The sequence below is a fragment of the Sinocyclocheilus grahami genome, unplaced genomic scaffold, assembly GCF_001515645.1.
Source record: "Sinocyclocheilus grahami isolate Dianchi unplaced genomic scaffold, SAMN03320097.WGS_v1.1 scaffold127.1, whole genome shotgun sequence".
NCBI classification, from domain to species: domain Eukaryota; kingdom Metazoa; phylum Chordata; class Actinopteri; order Cypriniformes; family Cyprinidae; genus Sinocyclocheilus; species Sinocyclocheilus grahami.
Window position 1 is genome coordinate 2325407 of NW_015505306.1, and position 18385 is coordinate 2343791.

Sequence of the window (18385 nt, forward strand, 5' to 3'; positions counted from 1 at the left end):
TAGTGTAATTCTTTACAAATATTTTTATAATTTGGTCTATTTATTGTTATTTACAATTATGTAGGCAGTTGTTAGTTATGCATTTATTAACAGAGGTGACAGAATATTTGTACTTTTTAAAATGTCACATTTGTCATTTGTCCGAAAAGAAAGAAAGACTAAATGGTCATTTAAATTTGGTGCAACACTAGGAATTGACCCTTCGCAAAGGCCCCTTTAGTTGCTGTTGCTACATCCGACAAGCCATGGCGCTCTCATGCCACACTTCATTTACCAAAGAGCAAAGAGGACACTGACAACGCACAAACAGACAAGACAGAGCTGGTTACTTTTGATATGAAACAAAGTCTCAGCTTTCAAATTTATTTATTTTTTTATTTTTTAATTCAAATAAATACCGTTTTGTGGCTCTTTAATGTGTTGTGACAGATCACTGTAGCGCCTCAGTTCAAACGGCACCTAAACCAATTATCTCTTAATATTGTACTACTATTTATAGCATGGAATAAACATGAATGAACATCAGAAGGTAGCTATGTTGTTTCAAATACACAGTCCAAGTTCAAGTCCACCAATGTTAATCTACTGTTCAGCTAACGGTGCAGGATGAGACGGGAGATTACCATTGCTCGGCATATAAAATTATAACATGTAACTATGTTAATATTTTAACATGAAACTGTATGTTAATGCTGCTTTCATCATTTACGGTGTTGCAATTATTTTGTTTCTCAGTTTCTGAAAAGAATGAGGCAGGAGAGGTTTCTGTGAGGGTCTCAGGAGTCTCTATAATACCAAAACATCAAATGAGCTTCACCGTAAATTTACGACCTGGCTTATTTTAATGCGGAATTTCTAATGAACGCTCCGTATATATAGTCCATTGTGACTGTATGTACACTGCTCATATATATATATTATACATTTTAACTTTGGGGGGAGGGGGGGCACTATTCCTTATAAACTTTAGCATGACCCTGGAAATGAATACACTGCATAGTTTAATTCACAACTAAGCTGAATTTTATGACGATTCTTTTTCCTGATGCTGTTCCACATTTGTCCGATTGCGGGATACATAGAGGTTCTCCAGCATAGTCTTCCACCCTGGAGCAGATGTTTCGGGGTCTGGTGGACAGATCCGAGGACTGCTTCCTTTTCCTTTCACACTTGACATGTCTTCATAAATTGGAACTGGTTTGACGCTCTGGCTGAGCATGTGGCTTTTTCTGAGGACAAGAGGGCTGTTTTCACATTAAGTATGACACTATATTGCTTGTTATATGTTAAATGAAGTGTTCAGCTATGTTGTTGGGGAACCTTACATAATGTGTCACAAAGAGAGCGATGGCCGAGAGTAGGAGCAGACTCACTCCTACTGTGATGGTATAGATGAGCAGAGAATACCTTTTACAGGAGCACAACTCACCTGAAACAAACAGATTATGTGCTTGAGTCAGATCTGAGCTTATTGTTCCATCACTACAGCCAAACACATTGAGCTAGAATCTTAAAGGGGTCATAATAAGGCAGCTCTAAGACAATCGTGTCATTTAGCTCAAGTCAGTTCAATAACAGTGTAAAGTGCATCTATTTTGAAACGAGTTGAATTCAGGTATAAGCAGATCTACAGAAGGCAACCGTGAGGTTATTGGGCTCGAGTTAGTCTATTGTTGTTTCAGTTTTGGTATCACCTGATGGTGTCAGTGCAGTTATATCGATAATATTACTGAACGTGTGCTTCTGTTACTAAAGCATCTATTCTATGGTCTTTAATCATTGAAGCTGGTCTAATGGTAATGGATGGAGTTTGGAGTACTTAAAGTTACAGTTTATTTATTGTAGGCTATCCTACGGTGTCCGAGAGAGCTCAACGCGCTGCAAATTCAGAAAACGCATGCAAATAGAAAAAGCACCAGCAAATTAAGAAAACATCATCAGTTTGACGGAACATGTGCTGCAAATACTCGCAACACAACCAAATACAAAAACACGCTGCAAATACTCACTACACAACCAAATACAAAAACGCGCTGCAAATACTCACTACACAACCAAATACAAAAACGCGCTGCAAATACTCACTACACAACCAAATACAAAAACGCGCTGCAAATACTCACTACACAACCAAATACAAAAACGCGCTGCAAATACTCACTACACAACCAAATACAAAAACGCGCTGCAAATACTCACTACACAACCAAATACAAAAACGCGCTGCAAATACTCACTACACAACCAAATACAAAAACGCGCTGCAAATACTCAACACAAATAAAGAGACGCGCTGCAAATACTCACAACACAAGCAAAACAGAAACGCGCTGCAAATACTCACTACACAACCAAATACAGAAATATGCAAGTAGCACAGACCACAACAAAATTTACCCAACAAAACGAAAATTAACCAGGTTTTTTTTTTTTGGTGTATTGATTACCACTTGTATAACCAGTTGCACAAATACCATGGTTAAAACTGGTTAATGTAGTAAATACATGGTTAATTTGTGCATGGTTACAGTAACCATCTTTTGTTTTCATTTTTCTTATATAATGTATTTATTAACTAATTAATTTTAATAGTAGGCTATGGTTAATTTTTGTAAGGTAAGTTGTAAAAGTTAGCCAGCTTACATAACCTTTCACAGATACAGTAATTGTGTATTTCATCAGCTTATAATATCCACAAAAAAGAGCTAATGAATATGATCAGGATATTCAAATAAACAAAAATCTCACCTTTCAGAGTAGACATTGATAAGCATGTCCCAGCCATGTTTGCCACTTTGCAGTTCCCTTAAAGCAGGGGTGGGCAAACTTGGCCCTTCCAGGTCACTTTCCTTCAGAGTTTAGCTCCAACTCTAATCAAACACACCTGAACCAGCTAATCATTGTCTTCAAGACTACTAGAAAGCTACAGGCAGGTGAGTTTTATCAGGGTTGGATCAAATCTCTGCAGGAAAGTGACCTGGAAGGGCCAAGTTTGCCCATCACTGGGTAGCACTTTTAGCTGTAGCTTAGCATAGATCATTGAATCTGATTAGACCGTTAGCATCTTGCTCAAAAATGACCAAAGAGTTTCAATATTTTTCCTATTTAAAGCTTGACTCTTCTGTAGTTACATCGTGTACTAAAACCGATGGAAAATGAAAAGTTTTCTAGGCCGATATGGCTAGGAACTATACTCTCATTCTGGTGTAATAATCAAGGAACTTTGCTTCCGAGCCATGGGTGCAGTAGGCGCAATGATAATACGCAGCGCCTGAAAATAGGCTTATTGGAAGTTACCTAGCTGGGGACTATTTTCAGGCGCTGCGTAATATCATTGCGCCTGCTGCACCCATGGTACGGCAGCAAAGTTCCTTGATTATTACACCAGAATGAGAGTATAGTTCCTAGCCATATCGGCCTAGAAAATCGCAACATTTCATTTTCCGTCGGTCTTAGTACACGATGTAACTACAGAGGAGTCAAGTTTTAAATAGGAAAAATATCGAAACTCTTTGGTCATTTTTGAGCGAGATGCTAACGGTCTAATCAGATTCAATGATCTATGCTAAGCTACAGCTAAAAGTGCTACCTCCAGACCCGGAGATCAGCTGAATGGATTCGAAAATAGTAAAACTCATCTGTTTAACTCTAGAGGAGTATTAGAGGAGTGTTCCTTTAAACATTTCCGATGTGGTCTGTGTCTATTTGCAGCGTGTTTCTTTATTTGGTTGTGTTGTGAGCATTTGCAGCGCATTTCTTTATTTGGTTGTGTTGTGAGCATTTGCAGCGTGTGTGTTGTCAAATTGATGAAGATTTTTTATTTTTTTTAATTTGCAGGTGTTTTTTCTATTTGCATGTTTTTTTTTTTCATTTGCAGCGCGTTGAGCTCTCTCGGCCACCATATAGTATATCACATTTTCAATTTTTTTATTGATTTATTTTTTAATTGAAAATCAAGAACGATTAGATAGTACGCGATAGGATCCCTAAAGATAATTTACTGTTATCTGTATCCCCACTGTATCCCTAAAGATCATTTACGCTTTTTTAGACCTATATGCGTCTGAAATCAATGTATCCACCAACCAGGCGCTTTTACAAGCAGAAAGAGAGCTGTGTTCGCCGGGAGCGCATCTGATGGATTTCCTGAGAAATCGCAGACATAAAGCCCCGAGTCTGTGGCTCTTAAATGAGAAAGAGTCAGAGTAACTTCAGCTGTCCGGAGATACTGATTCGTCCCTCAATCTCTGGATCTGCTCTCATGACATTATCTTCAGAGATGTTCAACACACTTTCTGAAGGAGCAAACCTTCGTCTCAGGTGCAGAAGCGCTGGGCGAGGTTTACTTGCTTGAGCAACACAATCTATGTCCACCGATTCACCCTCAAGCCTTTGGATGTAATGAAAATCTTCAGATGCCGAAAAGTCTTGATAAAATATTAATTAAAAAACGAAAAGAAATCATGTATTCTCGCATGAAATATTTTTCAACTGGTTATGTGCATTGTTGGCCTTATATAGCCTAATTTAAACAAATTTTTAAATCCTGCTCAATACATATTAAATACATCGGTTACTGAAAAAGGCATATTTTTGTTAACAGTGTCATTAAGAATAACTTAAAATATCACAAATAATAAATTAGAATACTTAAAATGTGTAATATATGTAACATTAAAGTAGGCTTAAGTTTTTCCTATTTTTCTGTTTGACAATCTGTATTGTGTAAAGCACTAAAAATAAAGGTAATTTGACGTTTATACATTGTTATATATATATATATATATATATATATATATATATATATATAACAATCTAGCTTAAGAGTAAATATATAAATGAGGTCAGTTAAAACAAAATTAAATTAAGATACCCGAGACAATGATTTGTGACTTATTCAGGTTCTGACTTTTTTTTTCTAGTAAAATGAACTGAACTTCTATCAGAAAGCACTTTATTGGAAAGAGCTACAGCACAAACACACACAAAACATTATTCAGTGACATACCTAAAGTCTGATCCCATAAAATCCAGAGAACTAGGCAGGCTCTCATGGTGCGCTTATTAAACGTCTTTAAATATCCAAGACAAGTTACACATCTGTCCTCAAATCGTTGCTTGTGCTGCACTCACTCGCTACTATCACTCTCTTTTCATCTCCAGAGAGCTCCACCCAATGCACAGGAAGTTCAGCAGACATATGTCTGTTTTTGTGTTTTAATGCTTAGTGAGTGAAGTTTCCCTAATGATTTCATTCTCTGAATTTATCTGCAGCCGACGTTTACATGACATTTAAAGCACTTATGCAACTTATTTTTCTTTCATTTCTTTTTTCTTTGTACTAATATATATATATATATACATACATATATATACATATATATATATATATACATATATGACCAAATATACAAAGAATACACGTCATTGGTTTTATCTCAGCTTTTATTATTTTTAAACAGGACAAAAGGAAAAGGAAACTCAGTGCTGCACTCTACTGCAAAGAAAGACAAAAACAAAAACAATAGAGATCATAGGCAATTTCAAACTCTGAAACAAAACACAACGTTTTCCCTGTAAAAAGGAAGAGGAGTAATGATTTAGAGAACAAGGACTACTGATTCACATACAAGTTGTAAACTTACCAGTCGACTCAGACAAAGAACTATTTGAAAGTGAACAGGAAAGCAATGACTCTTGTATTTAACCAAATCCATCAACAGCAGGTAAACAGAGATTACAAACCCAGAGTAATTATACCTACTCAGTCTAACCTCTAAAGGGGGTCTTGGATTTCCATAAAAAAAAATCAAGAGTAAATGAATATAGCAACTGGGCAGATAAAAGAAACAAGCACAAACTACTCACAGACAGTACTTTACAAAACACAAAACCACCTGATTCATATATTAAATGAAACCTAGTTGATTGATATCAAAGCCAAACTGTGGACAGAAATCCATTAAACACACCATTAGTGCCAAGAAACATGCCAACCTTTTCCAATACCAATGGAAGAGCTTGTTTAACAAATCACACATTACTCCTCAGTGCTACTGCTCAACTGCATTATTTCGTATTATGAAACTTCTATGATGTATCAAAAGCACACACTATATATACATAAATATCTTACCACAGATTTAAATGAATATTCTGGATTTTCGACAATGCTCAAGGAATGAATCTGAGGCACGCTGAATAATTTAACCTCATCTTTCAGTTTGTAAGGCGGAAGAGCTTCTTGTGTTTTATGAACATAATTCTTGTGGTGGAGTTTAAAGACATCCACTCCATGTAACTGCACACATACTTTTGATTAGCACACCAAATGTAATGCTACACTGAAAAAATGTTTCATTCATCCAATTAAGGGCAAGTTATTTATTTTTCATTGGCTCAAGTAAAAAAATATAGATGTGAGTCATTACCCTAATTTTTTTTAATTGGATGAAACATTTTTTTTCAGTGTAATGTGTCATGTTTATGAGCAAGTTGCTTTTTCTAAAGGCTTAGTTTGAATAACTGCTAAACTTTCATTGTAATTAATGCATATCCATTTCCCATTTGTTTCTTACAAACTGAGAGATGAGTCAGAATCATAGTCTGCCACAGATGTGGTTGAAAACAACAACATATTACTTTAATATACACTCCCGTTCAAAAGATTGAGGCTGGTAAGATTTTTTTTAAATGTTTTTGCAAGAAGTCTCATACTCACCGAGGCTGTATTTAGTTAATCAAAATACAGTAAAAACAGCAATATTGTGAAATATTATTGCAATTTAAAGTAACTTTTCTATTTGAATACAGGTTCAAATTTAATTGATCCCAGTGTTGTCAAAGCTGAATGTTCAGCATCATTACTCCAGTCTTCAGTGTCGCATGATCTTTCAGAAATCATTCTAATATGCCGATTTGCTGCTGAAGAAACATTTATTATTACGAATATTGAAAAGAGTTGTCCTACTTAATTTTGTGAAAAGTGTCGCTTTTTTCCCAGAATTCCTTGAACAGAAAGTAAAAAAATAATAATTTGAAAAAGAAATCTTGGAACATAATTGTATTTACTGTCAATTTTAATCAATTTAATGCATCTTTGCTGAATAAACATTACAAATCTTACTGACCTCAAACTTTTGAAGCGTGTGTGTATTTTTAACATGTTAGCTAAAACTATGAGTTAGTTAAGAGATATTAATAAACCCGGGGGCCATCACCAAACTTGCTCCAAATGGCTGAGGCCCCCTGAATTAGAGGTCTTCTCGGGTCCTAAAATCTGTACCCAAACCGAATCACTTCTTACCCAAACCCGACGTGCATAAATCAAATTTTTTTTTAAGAAAAACCCGACCCAAGTCTGACGGCATTTAATTTCGAACCCGACTGGACCCCAATGCAAACGGTATTGACGTGTGTACAGCCTGCAGCTCCACCGCAGTCAATCAGGAAAAATCCCGGTGTCCTGCTCACTGCTTTGGCCGCTTCTCCATTACTTTGATTTATTTAACATTTATTCAATTTATTATTAGGCTACTTTATATTAGTGCCTGCATGATACAAGTTATTTCTGAGCTCGGCTTTCAATTGTGACCAGTGGATTTGAAAAATAAACGTGATAGTTTGATAAAACAAATAAGTCGATAGCCTAATAATTCATGGATAGCTAGTGTTGTCTGCAACCTGATCTCTGGCGAAAGCTTCTGCACACAAAAAAGAAAAGCCCTGTATGAACACGCAGCATAATGAAGCGAGTGGATTTTCCTGATGGATCTCATATCTATAAGATGATTTCTGTGTGTGAGGTTACAAACGTATGCTCCTTTTTTGTGCGTTCCTCACTTAACACGAAAGTGAAAGTAGCCTACGCATTCGGGATAGAATGGATAGAAGAATTGGGGTCTAATCGGGTCCATCTGGAAAAAGCATGTTTATTTTAAATTCCCCGAGACCGCTAATACCGAACCCGACCCGTGTCCGAGGTACTTTGAGTTTTGGACCCGAACCCGCTCGGGTTTTCCGGATCCAAGTGGACCCGTGAAGACCTCTACCCTGAATACACAGAGTAAAGAGAGAAAATATGAGACTTGCCTCAGCCTGTGCAGGGCAACACTGAGACTCTGCCTCAGCCAGTCCCATGGCATAGCTACAAGGAGAAGAGAAATCCTCAGTTTAGGACAACAACCACAGTGAACTACAGTCACCTTCTTACCTGCCTCTTCCTGAAAATCACAAGTAATGAGCTGTAGCCTGTACATAAATGATTCTCAGGTTCACAAGCGTTATTTCAATCACTCTCAGAAGACTGTGATTTTCAAGAAGACTGCTATCTGAATGGTTGTTTTCTTTTTATCTAGCAGCCATATGTCCTTGCATAAGAAGCTGAACATTTAAAGGGGTCATCATACATTTACTTCCGATGTTCACTACATTATTTTTTCCCATCGAAAATAGTCGTAATTAGTTTTTTCCATTTATCGCCTTGTCCCTTTCCGTTGCAGCACAAACTATTAGGATCAGACTAAAATAATCGGGGACCTTCAGCCAGTTTTCTATTGTTAGTTTGTCTGTTGTTCACTGATGTCAGAAGTTATGAGATGTTATCGTGGCGGTCTTTTTGGACTGAGGAGGATGATTTGAATTGTAACAGTTACATTAAGTTGACATGGTACAAAACTCGTTTACCTTAAAAGATCAAGGAAAACTTGAGTCCTCATTATTTGACCCCTTTAAATCCAAACTTTAATATGAAAGGAACATGGATGCAAATGCTTCAGTTTTCCTCTCACCCACAAACACCTTCCAGCACACTGCAAACACAGCTTTCATACAAATAACAGCCATCGTGTGGATCATTTGTAGTACAAACCTTGTGAGGTTGTCCTTTACTTGCTAATGAAAAAACAGCCGTTAGATTTCAATAGTTTATTACAATTCATAGTGGAACAGTACAGATAGCATTCACAGGAGTCCTTTTGTTATTGGCCCTACAGAGAGAACACTGTAATTGTAGACAAGCAGACATAGAAAAATAAATCCAACAGTGACAGCTATCTGAAGCCCTCACCAAGCAACGCTGGGGACAGGACGCCCAACAGCACCTATGGGTGCTGCGAAGGCTTCACACTTTTAGTACAGTAGTATATTTACAGTGACTTGCCTTGATAAAGGTGCTGTACGAAACTCCAGCCGCTTCAAATTAATACGAACCATATTTACTACACTTCACTTCTAAAAACCTAAACAAAACATGAGAAAAAAGCCAGACTGTATGATCTGCAACAAAGGGTAGGTCCAAATAATAGACTTGACAAAATTAAATGTCCCATGCGCTATAGTTTGATTACTCCATCTCCTCATTGCAAGAAGGGTTACGGTTACTGATCTGGATTGTAAAGCACGCCACTAGATGGTAAAATGGTTGAATCACCAAACCTAATGAAGACCAGTAGTGACGCTTCAATATCGGCCTCCAGGAGACATTACAGGGGGTCTCATGCCAATGGCGGGCCGAGGGGGAGCGGCCTGGAAGGGGGGGACCATGGGTGGGGCTTGACCGTAAGGAGGCATTCCTCCTGGGATGTACCCAGGCACTCCATGCGGCGGAGCACCGTATGGCCCTACATGAGAGGAAATAGATTTGTTGCATTTGAAACAGTGATTCAATTTTCTTTTAAATCTGGTTTTATCTTACGCTGTTATTCTTCACTAATATACACTACCATTCAAAAGCTGGTTGGTTGGTCAGACTGTTTAATTATTTAGAAGTCTCTTATGCTCATTAAAGCTGCATTTAGTTGATCAAAAATACAGTAAAAACAATAATATTGTGACATATTATTCAAATTTAAAATATCTGTTTTCTATTTCAATATACTTTAAAATGCAATTTATTCCTGTGATGGCAAAGCTGAATTTTCAGCATCATTACTCCAGTTTTCAGTGTCACATGATCCTTCAGAAATCATTCTAATATCTTGATTTGCTGCTCAAGAAACAGGACTTTTTTCAGGATTTTGTGACAAATATAAAGTTAAAAAGAACAGCATTTATTGGAAATAAAAATCCTTTTTAACATTCTCAGTGCATTTACTCTCACTTTTGATCAATTTAATTGCATCCTTGCTGAATAAAAGTGTTAAATATCTCACCGCCCCCAAACTTATAAACAGTAATGTAACAAGACATTTCCTCTCTTATTTTGAAATACCTTGCATGGGATGCCTAACACCCGGCTGTTGTACAGGAATGCCCTGCTGAGGGGGCAACACACCTCCCATTGGTGCAACTGGTGGGGAAGTTACGTGGGCCTGTCCTGCACTAGGGATTTTACACTGGTAGCGAGACAGCTGTGCTCGCAACTCCTCCTGTCAAACACAAAATGCACAAACTGGTAAGACATAAATATGGGCTTTTTTGCTTGCTTTCTTTTGTGGAATGCAAAAGATTTTGTGAAGAAAGTAAGTCAGTGTGGTCTAGTGTTGTTCTGGTGGCATTGACTTTCAATGTATGGACAAAAGCATTATTTCAAATCTATGTTCCGCAGAAGAAAAGTCTCAGGTTTGGAACAAGACAGTCTGGAATAATCAAACAGGTGTTTTATCGAATGAAAGCATGCACCATTCCAAAGCTGACCAGTTATTTCTGCAAAGGTTAAAGATCAAAGCACAGAAACAAGTTCACTTACCAGTGATATATCTTCATCAGGGTGGATCAACTTACTGGTTGCACTGGTGGTGGTGAGGGTGGCAGGCTTACTTGTGACTGGGGTGCCCGGTTTGGCCACAGTGCTGCTCGTGTTGGCCGCAGCAGTGGCGGAGGACTGGGTGTAAGCTGGGAATGTTGGTTTGGGAGCAGCAGAAGGTGGTGCAGAGGAGCTCACCGCTAGACTAGAACCAGCCTGCTGGACCTGCAGAAAGAGACCAAGGAGCAAATCAGATAGATTCAGTGATTCAACTAATTCTGCATTTAGGTGCATTTTGCCCAACATAACACTTGATTTGAGGTTTTGTTATTTACTTTATCTAGAAATAAAGAACAAGCACACTTTTCAGGCAAAATTTTGAGATGCACGATATAAGTAGCATAACTCAGTTACTGGCTGAATTGTACATACTCATTATTACCAAAGCTGTCCAATATTCAAAGTCAATATTTAAAAACACTAATAATTTCATAACACTGTACATTTCATACAGTTTATTCTAAAGGTGTGATGTAAATTCACTTGTAGCATTAAAAACTATTGATTTCAGTTATTAGCTTATTTTTTATTTAAAAAAACAGATTAGAATTAATATCAGCCATAGCATTCAGTCTGATCAGTATTAGACTGAATTTTAATATCAGTGCATCCCTAACAAAACTGGATACTTGATCATGATCCACTTAAAGCCTAACAAGCCTAAATACTTTTTGGGGCCTACATACAGTTAAAATGTGACTATGAAGGTGGATTTTACACAATTAAAAACCAGAGGAGAAAGAAACAGTCTGAGTTTAAAAGAGAGAATTAAGCCATTTATCAATTCTCGGTCTCAACTGAGATCAATCTCTTTCAACTCTTCTGAAGCACTACAGACGTCCCCTAGAGCAAAGTCAATTATTCTAAGAGGCAGTCTGAGGTCTATCTGCTGTTACATGCCATCAATAGTTTTATGAAGCAGCTCTTTCACAGAGTCAGCAAGCTACTGCATACTTGGGACAGCGGTTTAGAGGATGCTGACAAATTGTCCAGACTGGAGGAGCCTGAGCTTGTGCTTGGAGCTCGAGTCCCCATCTGCAGGATGGAGAGAGAGCACACAATAAAGACCCTCAGCTGTTTGATTCCGGACATGACTGTTGCTCACCAAAACTATCATCAACACACTTAACACTGAACCTCAGTTTGTTTAAAACGACCATCTCTTTTTTTTTTTTTATGGATCCTCAAGCATTAAAAGTTTATGCATTAATACAGCCCACAAATCAGTTTTCATAACTTGGTCTCATAGGGTTTAACAACAAGAGTTTTTTTTTTTTTAACTGCTGGTCCTGTCAGGAAATTAGTTCAAATTGTTTAACAATAAATATTACTGTATATTATATAACTATATTGTACTAATATTTAATATTGTGCTCAATCTGCCAGGCCTACTGGAGTCTCATCAATAGGTCAACGCATATGCTAATAGTGCTGAAGTAAACTAAGCCTGAAACAGAATCTGCTCCGGAGCAGCTTGTGGTCAGAGAGTAAGTTGCTATGGCTACTTACATACCCTGAAAGTTACCTCCATTTTTGGAACTGAAAGCCAAGTTTATCCTCTTACTTACCCTTAAACGTACCCGGGTAAGTCACATAACCTGCTTTCTGGAATACCCCCAGAGCTACTGAGAGTATAACTTGTTTTTGTCTTAATGACATACTTAAAACGGAAGCTGACAAATATGTCAGAAGAGCTTTATTTTAGCAAATATTTTGTAAATATTCTCCCCCACTGACCAGTTCATAAGACATAAATAAACATGCATGTTCATAACAAGAATTATTATAAAAGAGCTCTGGTAAACATACAAACAACGGAACTTATGCATTCAGGTATTTTGAATCTGTTTGAGGAGACAGTCGTATTCAAGCATTTACATTAGTTTTTTCCTGTTTTTCAGATTATTTTAGTTCTTCACTGTACTGCACTTCCCTGCTCTCTCTTCCTAAGCAAATAATTGATGGTGAAAAAAACTCATAACCAAAGAAAAAATACTGTATGGCCAGAGTCTAATCAGTCCCTGAAAGAGAAATATAAACCATTTAAATTTATTCAGATGACTTTCAAACTGATTTTTTGAAACAAAAGTAATATTTTACAAGACAATTCTTTCAACTTCAAAATTTCACAGAAAATTCAATGTGTTACTTGCCATTTCTTTGTTATTTGTGAAACTTACTAGCAGTTTCTTAGTGGCAAAAATGTTCTATACCAAGTTTTTCTATGGTAGGGAGAAAGGGCATCATACCTGTCCTGCACTGGGAAACAGTGGCTTGGAGACACTCGGCTGTGGCGTGGACACTGTGGTGGCAGACACAGCTGGCCGGGTGGTAGTAGGAGGGGCCTGAGCCATGTGGAGTATGCCAGGGTGATGACCCATGTGAGGAGGTAATCCTGAGCAGAATGATGAATTAATTAGAACCAATATAAAAGGAAAATAAATAAATAAATAAACATTTAAAGAGCAGGTCATATGGTTTTTTAAAGCGTCCTAATATTGTGTTGGAGTCCCCTACAACAGGTTTAAATGCATCTAAGGTCAGAAAACACTGTAATTTTCTCAGAATATACATTTATACATAGACTCATTTGTCCATGATTTCGAAATGGTTCGTTCGATTCTGTTCGGAGCGAAATGTCTGTAAACCCCTCCCTTCCATAAGCCTACTCTGCTCTGACTGGTCAGCTGGCCAAGCCTGTTGTGATTGGTAAAAAGAGGAGCGCTTGAGCAAGTTAGCGAGCGCTACCATCTGTGTTGACAAGTCCACGGTTGTTTCTGATGTCGCGGGTTGTAGCGACCCCAATAACGTCATATTTAGGCTTTAGTATTTAGCCCCGACTGAAAGCGTGTATTTTACACCCCAGAACGCGATTTTTAAAGGGGGACCACCCTCGAAACACCATTGGGCTAGTTTTGAGTAGCAATTGGGCGGGTTTTGTTGTGACAACCCTAGCATGCACCTTTACATAAAACAATAATATAGTACTCCAATCAGTTCTTAAAATAATGACATAAAACATTTTGTTTAACACTTATGCAAGTGAATCGTGCCCACAGCTAAAGTTTAGCTGCTAAATTGTAAACACTTAAAACAATAATGGTGTATACGTTAGCCGAGACAAAAGATGCTCCATGTCTTAACCTTTAATTATAACGCAGAGCAGCTGTATCACATGCGCACCAGCCTAACTAACTCGTCTCTCTCTACCGGGTCTTTTACTCCCTGCATTAACCCTATAACCACATAAACAGCACTTTCACAATGCTTATAAAGTCTGTGTGCTACACTATATTCTTTATCATTAAACGAAGTAATTAGAAAAATGACAGTATACATTAATCGACACATTCTTAGGAAATAGTGGGTTCACAGCGAATTATCAGAACTATTTCAGTAAAACAGTAATATCGTGCTTTACCTGGAAACCTAAAGCTGCACTAGGTATACATCACATATTAGCACTCAATTGAAAATGTACACATAACGTATCAATCGTACTTACAGGTTGTGGTTGCGAGACACTAGTTGGTCAAAATAAAGAAGATTAGAAGCCAACAAAGATAAAAGGCAAGATTAGAGAAGCAGTCCTCGGTAAAATGACGAGCACAACAAAAGGTTTGAATTGTATTGCTGTGATATCGTGGAACACAGCATCTTCTCCACAAAGAGAGTGCTCATATTTCGTGGGCAGGCACGGATTATGCTAATGTGTTACCCAGTGACGTAGATCGGTAACAGGCAAAAGAATTGAAAATATAACGACTCGTTAAGGCGATTCTGAGTCGACCCTTTCTTTTGAGAGACAATAAATTTATTTATCATGCACTTTTTTGATTAACAACTTTGCAGAGTGTTTACATTGAAGGATAGCTACCTTACAAACTGCAAAAGAGATATTTTTCGAAAACCCATCTGACCTGCTCTTTAAAAAAAATAAACATTTGTCTCATATACATAATGAGATAAACTGAAAGGTTCCTGTACCTGGTGGCATGCCTGGCATCATTGGGGGCATTCCATGGGTAGGTGGCATCATCCCACTCATTGGCATCATGCTATTAGTTAAAAATAACAGGAAGGAAATTTTCAACTGACAATGCAAGAAGCATGGATTAAAGGGGTGGTTCACTGTTTTTTTTCTAGGCTTGATTGTGTTTATGGGGTGCAGTCTAACATGTGTTAAAGGGGTCATATGATGCTGCTAAAAAGAACATTATTTTGTGTATTTGGTGTAATGAAATGTGTTTATGTGGTTTAAAGTAAAAAAAAACACATTATTTTCCACATACTGTACATTATTGTTTCTCCTCTATGCCCCGCCTTTCTGAAACGCATCGATTTTTACAAAGCTCTTCGGTCTGAAAAGCGAGGTGTGCTCTGATTGGCCAGCTATCCAGTGCGTTGTGATTGGCCGAATACCTCAAGCGTGTGACGGAAATGTTACGCCCCTTACCATATTGTGATGATGCTCTGTCCGGCCGGAGCGACGAGACAAAAACATGAAAACCCATTACAAACGAGGCATTTGTTGCATCCAGTGGGGACATAATTACTGATTATAATGACTTATACTATCTTTTTACGCGTTGCATCGCGCCGTGTAAACATAAAACCATGTCTGCATTTGTGATCGGAGAAATGACAAACAAGCGCTACACTACACTGCTCAAAACTCGTGTTTGAATCATCAGAAATTAAAACTTACTTACATTCTGTGAGTCAGAACAGCCGGCATTGTAGTCTACTCTACCAGGATCAGAAAACAGTCCTCCATAAAATGTGCTGCACACAAATTAATATTTGGGTTGAACTGTTCTGGAACAGTGTTGTAAATACAACTTAACCACTGATTTCTAGTCATGTCCTCTTTTGTTAGGCCAAACAAAGTAGTTTCGCTTTCACAACTAAACATAGCGTCACACACGGCAGCCTTGAGTGAGCGGAGGCGGGCGGCTAGAGTGAGGAACGGCCAGCAGATTCGACGAAGGAGTGGCCGGTGGGCTTGCGGCAACCACATGTGACGACCCCGGGCTGGACTCCGCTTCGTCCACGGTGAAAGCCGATCCACAGCGCGAATTTGATGTATTTCCTCAGCGACCAGCACAGATCAGCTCTAGGCATGACGAAGCGGATATCGTCCTCTTTTGGAAGGCCAAACAAAGTAGTTTCGCTTTCACAACGAAACACACAGCTCTTCACGGCATGGCGGCAGCAACAATACTACAGCGAGAATAAAAGTTACACCTCCTTTCTTTGTGTGAACATTTTGGCGGCGTTATGCAAATCTTTCCACATCATGACGTAGACATGTGGGTGCGTGTTAGAATGAGCCGTTTTAGGGGGGTGCGGCTAACTCTTAACTTTTATAAAGAATATCTCTTTGGATTTGAGACTTTAGTCTTTGCAACTTTACAGATCTTCTTTATGCACCAAGAGCTTGTAACACTTCAAAGAGAAAGGAAAAATTTAAATTGCATCATATGACCCCTTTAATGCTTCGTTTTTTTAAAAACGCATTATTTTTCACATATTTAACCTTTATTCCACACCACTCGGTCCCTTATCTGAGAAAAGTGCTGATAATTTCCTTCTTTTATGAAGCCCCTCCCTCAGAAATAGGCGATGGGCTCTGATTGGTTAGCTAGCCCAGTGTGTTGTGATGGGCTAAACCGCCTCTAGTGCGCGCCCAAATGTCCTGCCCCTCTCCTCAGCGGCATGTGCTCCGGTTGTATTGTAAACAACGGTGTCGTTAATAGGGCTGTCACGATTATGAAATTTGGCTGACGTTTAATTGTCTAAAAATAGTCACGGTTATTGCGATTAATTGCCTGTTTTAGGGCTTTGGCGATTATGCCGATTATCACAATTAATTGTCTGTTTTTATGGCTTTCATTATATAATTGATTAATTTAAGGGTTCAGTAAATAATTATGATGTTATCTTTTAATCTTTTTAAGTTTTTGCAGTGTAAGATTACATAGAGTATTCCAAATTCTAAGAATTGGCCAATACCGATCCAACACCAGCGCTACTTTTTTTCTACACCACTACAGAATATCAATACTGTGTTGGTGGAACTCACTCTTTTAAACCCTTTGTTAAACGCAATCCACTAAATACTCACTTCCTCATTACAGAGAAAAACTACATTTGAATAAAAATATATAAGCTATGAAATTAAACTAGCTGACTTTATAATTTAGCAGAAAAAACTATATCTTGAAAAAATATATTTTTGTGCAAATTATACAATTCAAACATGTTTATTTTGTTAACTATTTGTATTTTTACAAAATACATTCATGAATATAAGAGAAATCATGAGAAAAAGAAAGCCTTCTAATAACCTTTCTGTTTGTGATAATTCCTTCCTTCCTTAAACTTAAAAGTATTATAATGGGAATATATCATCTTGGAGAGAGAGTTTTATGCTGACTGTCATAACTGAACGTGACGTGCTGTTTGAATACTGATCGGAGAATGACTGACAGCTGCAGCAGAAGGAAGATGAGGTTCTGTAAACCTAAATTCTGTCCCTCACATTAAGATATGGAATGGCTTCAGATGATATAGCAGGGCTCCAGACTGCGACCATTTTTTCTGCCTGTGCGACAAAATTGTGTGTGCGGTCGCACTGGCGCGACCACTGCGTTGGTCAACTCATAAGCGCTGCAATTTCTGTTGCATATGAGAAACATCAATCGAAACTGAAAGCATAATGAAACAGCGCTTTAGAGAGTACCCAGCAAGCAATAGCCGTCATTTCAACGTCTCGGTTAAGTATAGACACGATACAGTCCGGCTATGTGTAACCCACTTCTAGCCCAAATAACCTTGAATTTGGTTTCATGTCGTTTTTTGGCAAAATAACTTGTGAGATGTATGATATTCCATCATGTAAGCAAAGTCAACAGCATTTACAGGGGGTTTGGTTTCATTTCTTTGACATGTTCAATACGTAGCCTGTGCATAGCCACGATTTAGCTCGTAGTCCGAGCGTCTATCTGTAGCCCGCTTATAGTCTAACCTGATTCACTGTAGTTTTTGGCCAGGCAGCGCATGAGATGGTTGATATCCCATCATGTTCGCAGTGTCAATAATATCTAGAAAGATATAAGTGTCATTTCATGACATGGTCTATATGTAGCCATGATTTCGCTCTAAATTGGATGGGCTACATGTAGTCTGCCTTTAGCCCACCTGGCGAAATCGAGGCAATGTGTGGTCTAATTTTAACGGCTTGGCTATAGCCCCTATAGCCTACCAGTAACCAGACCAGCGATGAGCATAGCCAAAATAGCCTTAAAATTGTTTACATGTAATTTTTCGTCCACGCAGCTTCTTATCAAATGCAAGTAAACTTTTGAATCATTTAAATTAGCATTATTTTATATTTTATTTAATTATTTTACAACATTATTAAATATAGCAATAATGCTAATTTAAATGTTTCAAAAGTTTACTTGCATTTGATAATATGATGTCATGCATCCCACAAGCTGTTAAATGCTACATTCATACACATTATATGATGTGATTATATGACATTATCTTTCATTTTATAAATAAAAATGCAATTGCAATTCCCAACCGCTAGATGGCAATTGTAGCCCTACTGAGACATGACTACTGGCAACG

At 37.9% G+C, this 18385-nt stretch overlaps 1 protein-coding gene and 1 pseudogene across 4 annotated transcripts in view; both read right to left on the reverse strand.

Moving 5' to 3' along the window:
- Window positions 1-428: 428 nt before the first annotated feature.
- Window positions 429-8844, reverse strand: LOC107590446 (uncharacterized; annotated as a pseudogene).
- Window positions 7098-18385, reverse strand: part of LOC107590415 (BUB3-interacting and GLEBS motif-containing protein ZNF207-like) — a 17990-nt gene continuing 6702 nt past the window's right edge. The window contains exons 6-13 of one of the 4 annotated variants that reach the window (XR_001609786.1): window positions 14732-14802; window positions 12994-13139; window positions 11699-11779; window positions 10688-10909; window positions 10211-10367; window positions 9436-9620; window positions 8870-9239; window positions 7098-8146 (exon numbers count right to left, since the gene is read on the reverse strand). Coding sequence is in view for 1 of the 4 variants with exons in the window: in XM_016279157.1 (XP_016134643.1) it covers window positions 9460-9620; window positions 10211-10367; window positions 10688-10909; window positions 11699-11779; window positions 12994-13139; window positions 14732-14802 (838 nt within the window). In the remaining 3 variants the exon portion in view is untranslated. The other 3 variants (XR_001609785.1, XR_001609787.1, XM_016279157.1) reach the window with 3 other exon arrangements.